The 6,170-nt window shown below is 44.4% G+C and overlaps 1 protein-coding gene across 1 annotated transcript; it reads left to right on the forward strand.

Moving 5' to 3' along the window:
- The first annotated feature begins 3,017 nt into the window (after nucleotides 1-3,017).
- Nucleotides 3,018-4,663, forward strand: LOC309546269 (transmembrane protease serine 2-like). The gene has a single exon (XM_082245851.1). It carries the CDS (start codon nucleotides 3,117-3,119, stop codon nucleotides 4,587-4,589), a length of 1,473 nt encoding a protein of 490 aa, XP_082101977.1. The 5' UTR covers nucleotides 3,018-3,116; the 3' UTR covers nucleotides 4,590-4,663.
- The last annotated feature ends 1,507 nt before the right edge of the window (nucleotides 4,664-6,170 follow it).

The following is a 6,170-nucleotide window of genomic DNA, read 5'->3' on the forward strand; positions in this document are numbered from 1 at the left end:
AAACCTAGACCATGTTTACCCCACCCTCATTGCCCAGTATGAAGCAGATCTCCAGTGTCATAATTTTTACTATGAAGTGGTAACACATTTTTAATGCTTTATTTGATTTGGATATTATTTGATTTGGAAAAATGAATTATTACATAGAATTTCTATCTAAAAGTATACAAACCCCATCTGGTTTTGCATTTATTAGAAAATAATTAACATTAATTTTGGCATATAACTTGTTGAAGAAATGTCCCAATGGGACTTTAATGCCAGTAAATGACAATATTATATCAATAAAATAAATAATTTGTATTGTACAAATTTAAAAAAACATTTACTAAAATCAAATAGTCATATACATTCTGGTTGTTAGAATATACTTACTTGGACAGTAAGGGGTTGATTTGCTAATAATGGAGAGTGCAAAATCTGGTGTAGCTCTGCAAAGAAATGTATCAGCTTCCAAGTTCCATTTTCAAAGCCTAATTGAACAAGCTGAAGTTAGGCCCTTTTCACATGGGCAATTCGATCCGATCCACCTGTCAGTTTTTCAGGCGGACCCAATCGGATGCTCCATGCATTCTTATGGGGCACCGGGTGTCAGTGCCCCTCTAAAACAAGGGGACCTAGTCTTTGAAGGTCGCCAAGACAAAGCTCACCATGATGGGTGAAGATTGGATTCCTGTTTCAAACAGAATCCTGCGGCAGGACTGGTAAGTCCAATTTAAAATAATTACACATACAGCAAATGTAAATATTTTTTGCATTGTTCCCTTTAACTACTTGCCGACCAGGCCATAGCCGAATGATGGCTACAGTGTGGTTGGCTTATTCTGGGAGGGCGCACAATGATGTCCTCCCAGAATCATGTTTCCCGCTCGCCCCCTGGGGCGCGCACACAGAAGTGTCTGTTTTTGCCAGGTCCTAGGGACCCGGCGCATCACTGATTGTGGTAAAGAGCCAATGACAGCGGCTCTTTACCATGTGATCGCTCCGTCCAATGACGGAGCGATCAGTTATCAACAAACTGGCGCATGTCCGGTTCAGTTCTCACCTCACACGCTGTACACAGCGATCAGTACAGTGTGCGAAGAGAGGAGAGAGACTGCTATTGCACTCATCCCCTGCCTCCTACATGCCTTAGTTATGCCGATCCATGCCACATCCATTTGTCGTCCATGCCCATCCGTGCCACATCCATGCCTCATCCATGCCCATCTGTGCCACACCCATGCCTCATCTCTGCTCACCCATGCCACCTTAGTGCTCATCCATGGCTCATCCATGCCACATCCATGCTCATCCATGCCACATCTATGCCATGTCAGTGCTCATCCGTGCCACGTCAGTACTCATCCATGCCTTATACATGCCACGTCAGTGCTCATCCATTCCACATCAGTGCTTATCCCTGCCACATCAGTGGTCATCCGTGCCACATCCATCTCACATCAGTGCTCATCTGTGCCATATCCATGCCACGTCAGCGGTCATCCATGCCACATCCATGCCCCATCAGTGGTTACCCATGCCTCATCAGTGCTCATTCGTGCCACATCCATGCCACGTCAGTGCTCACCCGTGCCATATCAGTGCTCATCCATGCCACAACTATGCCATGTCAGTGCTCATCTGTGCCACATCCATACCATGTCAGTGCTCATCCGTGCCACATCCCTGCCACATCAGTGCCACATCGGTGTTCATCCGTGCCACATCTATGTCGTGTCAGTGCTCATTCTTGCCACATCCGTGATATGTCGGTGCTCATCCCTGCCACATCAGTGCTCATCAGTGGCACATCCATACCACATCAGTGCTCATCTGTGCCACATCCATGCCACGTCAGTGCTCATCCGTGCCACATAAGTGCTCATTCATGCCACATCTATGCCACGTCAGTGCTTATTCATGCCACATCCATGCCACATCTGTGCCACATCAGCGCTCATCAGTGACACATCAGTGCCACATCAGTGCTCATCTGTGCCACATCAGTGCTCATTAGTGCCATATCAGTGCTCACCCATGCCACATCCATGCCACATCAGTGCTCATCCATGCCACATCCATGCCACGTCAGTGCTCATTCGTTTCACATTCATGACACGTCAGTGATCATTCGTGCCACATCCGTGTCACATCAGTGTTCATCCGTGCCACATGTATGCCACATCAGTTCTCACCCATGCCATATCACTGCTCATCCATGCTGCATCCATGCTACATCATTGCTCATCCGTGCCACGTCCATGCCACATCAGTGTTCACCCATGCCACATAAGTGCCACTACAGTGCCTCACAAAATTGTAATGGGAAGTCAGGAAATGATGGTGCTCCAGGACCTTCAAAAGTGTGATAGGTTGTCGGGAAATTATATGTGTAATTTTTGCTCCTAGAACACCTGGAGGTGCTACTTGGATATTGGGCCTCTGTATGTGGCCAGGATGTGTAAAAGTGTCTCACATGTGGTATCACCATACTCAGGAGGAGTAGCAGAATGTATTTTGGGGTGTAGTTGCAATAATGCCTTTACAGTGTGTGGGAAATAACTTGGTAATATGACCATTTTGTGAAAAAAAAAAAATCTTAAATATGCAAAAAATTGTGGAAAAAAAATTACAACTTCAAAAAACTCACCATGCCTCTTACTAACTACGTACTAATGTCTGCTTTCCAAAAAGGGGTAATTTTGGGGGACTTTGTACTTTACTGGCTTGTTAGGGTCTCAAGAAATGAGATAGACCGTCAGTACATAAGGTGTGATCAATTTTCAATGATTGGCCCCATAGCTTGTAGACTCTATAACCTTCATAAAGACCAAATAATATATACTTATGTGGGTTGTTTTTTTTTTACCAAAGATATGTAGCAGTATAACTTTTGACCAAAAGAAAAAATTACTAAATTACTAAATTTGCAAAAGTTTAAAACTGAAACAAAGAGGTCTGGGGGAGGAGAGGAGAGCTACACCTGTGTCAATAGGTAACTCATTCCCTGCACTGCTCATTAGAGTGCAGGAAGCCTGGGGCTGAGCAACGAGCTGTCAGAGACTGAGATCCAGACCATGCAGTAAAGTATCTCAGGGTGTCAATTCTATCCACTATCTTGTCTCATCCCAAAGATGTACACACCGAATGCACCTCCACCCTCCTATCCCTATTACGACAACAGGGGGTTCCAGGGAGACCACAACCATTTATATGTGAACCAAGTACCGTACAATGTGAACCAAGCACCATACAACGTGTATGCTTCGGCTCCGCCATCCAATCACCGTGTCTCTCCAGTGCAACACCACCTGCCCAATGTATCCCCCCACCACTCCGTGCCAGCAAACCAACATGGGAAATCCTCAGGGTTGTGCTCTGCAGGTAGAAACCGGTTTATTTGTATCTGCATCACCATCTGTATTATCTTGGTAGTAGCGATCATCGTCGCAGTGCTCTGCTGGTATTTTGTAACTACCCGCTGTGAAAGGAAATGTGGAACATCGAAACAATGTGTAAAAGCTTCCCAGTGGTGTGATGGCACACCGGAGTGCCCCAATGGAGAAGATGAGAGCTACTGTGTACGATTATATGGAGATAAGTTTATATTACAAGCTTATTCCCCAACACAGTCCGCCTGGATGAGTGTGTGCTTTGATGACTGGAATAACAATTTTGGAATTCCGACGTGCCAATTAATAGGCTACAAGAGGTCCAGTTATGATAACACCTATCTGCAAACTGTCACATCAGACTTAAAAGGCTTTGTCAGTATAAACACCAGCGCATCTTTTGATAAGGTGTATACTAGTGTAAGAAGCAGGGATTTTTGTCCTTCTGGAAGAGTGATCGCTCTAAAGTGCATAAATTGTGGAACATCTGGTAAGCAGTTGTCCAGTAGAATAGTAGGTGGTACACTGGCTCAGAATGGAGACTGGCCCTGGCAAGTGAGCCTACAGATCGGCAGATCACATGTGTGTGGAGGGTCTATCATTACCCCGGACTGGATTCTCACTGCTGCACACTGCGTAGAAGGAAGTTATGCTAACCCCAACCAGTGGAACGTCTATGCTGGGTCAACCATCAGATCAGCTGGTTCTGTCTCCTTAGTGCAAAGAGTCATTTCTCATCCCAACTACAACAAGGAAACCAAGGACAACGATATAGCACTGATGAAGCTAAAAACCAGCCTAGCATTTACTTCTGCTATCAAGCCGGTTTGTTTACCCAACGCTGGAATGCCATGGAGTAACACCCAGTCCTGCTGGATCTCTGGCTGGGGTTACACTTCTCAAGGAGGCACCACTTCCACTAACCTGATGGCAGCTAACGTGCCCTTAATTGACTCCAAAACCTGCAATAAGCCTTCTGTTTACAATGGAGCCATCAGCGACGCCATGATATGTGCGGGATTCCTCTCCGGGGGGACCGATTCTTGCCAGGGAGACAGTGGTGGTCCCTTGGTCACTAGAACAAACTCATTGTGGTGGCTTGTCGGAGATACAAGCTGGGGAACAGGCTGTGCCAAAATTAATAAGCCCGGAGTCTACGCCAATGTAACAGTGTTTCTGGACTGGATCTATTTACAGATGCAGACCTACAGCTGATGACGTTAGACTGACTGCATCTACCTCTCAGTTAAATGTAAATTTCATAGTGATGGGAACATTCCAAAAGAAGAAAGCGCTGCGCACTTTATCATTTTCTCAGAATGTCCCTGGCCTCATGAGCCTTGGTGTTCAGAGCAACCGAATGCCTGATATTTTTACTGTATATTTTATTAGGCCAAAGCCATTAGCCATAGCGTCAACTAGTGGACAGTCTGTAAATATTTTATAATTTTTTTTTTATTTTTTGTTAGTGTAATTTTACTTATTGTACATATCTGTAAAATACTGTGATATGCAATATCTTTGTTTCAGATGTGGTTAAGAGCATTAAGTAGAATGTGTTTTAAATCAAATAGCTTCAATGTAATAGGGGCAGAATGTAGTGGAATGCAGAATTATTGAGAAACTTTCAGGATGTTTACTTACTAGAGACTGCTTTATGGTTGTGCAATCGGGTAAAAAAAAAGTAGAATTTTTGAAAAATATTTAATTAGGAGATTCAAAGAGCGGAAAGCTTATTCCATACCCTATACTGCAAATGAAATACCAAAAAAAAAAAATTGACCGTGCCCTATAACTAGGCCAGACAATGAAATAAGCCTTGCATTTGGGCAGAGAAGATAATAAAAGTCTGAACTGATGGGTTTTTCAGATAAAAACATTGATTTTAAAATTTTTTTTTTTTTTTATTTGTGCATGTGTGTTTTATGCAATGGATAAAACGTGTGTTCAGAATGATGGAATATATAAGACCCCGTTCACACTGGGACGACCTGTCAGGCGACCTGGTTGCCTGACAGGTCGCCGTAGGTCGCCTGCCATAGAGTAGCTGTGGACCCGTTCTAATAGGAGCGACACAAGTCGCTCCGACTTAGAAAAAGGGTCCGGAGCTTCTTTGGGGCGACCTGCATTGACTTCAATGATATAAAGTCCGTGCCGGCCGCTCCGAGGTCGCGGTGCGAGCTGCGCACCGTGACCTGTGAGGTCGCCCCGGCAAGTAGCGTCGCCCCAGTGTGAACGGGGTCTAAATATCACACTTGGACAACTATTATACAAATTATCATTTTCGTTCAGTTGCTCCTATAATCCCAGGTTAAAGGCAACACAGCTTGCACAGACCCGGATCCAATACTTGATTAAAGAATCAGTCTTCTCAAAACGAATATTTTACTTGTAGATGGAGCCTGGTTGGCTGAGCCAGCCCATGGCTCATGATGCCTGTGGCTGTTTGATATTCCAACAGTGAGTTCCCCTGGCCATATTTTCTGACTTTGTTCTTGTCCACCTGAGACTTTTTGGTGTTCTCATCTACCTGTTGTGTGTTCAGGCTCCATTATGTAAACCAAAAAACCCTAGAGGTGGTGAGAACTACTTCTGAGAACAGCTTGCCCCGAAAATTTATTGGGAAAAGAGATTATTAAGATTCCAGCACTGAAACCTAAAATATCACTTTTATATAGACTAGCACAAAAATGGATGGGCCTTTTAAAGACCACCAATTCGGCCACCCAAGCAGGATTATGGGAGAGGGTGCAAGTACATTTCATCTACATTGTCCTGATGCCCAATTACAGGATG

The sequence above is a fragment of the Pelophylax lessonae genome (assembly GCF_965119305.1).
Source record: "Pelophylax lessonae genome assembly, chromosome: 1".
NCBI lineage: Eukaryota > Metazoa > Chordata > Amphibia > Anura > Ranidae > Pelophylax > Pelophylax lessonae.

What these genes read in the sequence shown, in the direction of transcription:
- LOC309546269 (XM_082245851.1), top strand. Translation starts at nt 3,117, where the DNA reads ATGTACACACCGAATGCACCTCCACCCTCCTATCCCTATTACGACAAC.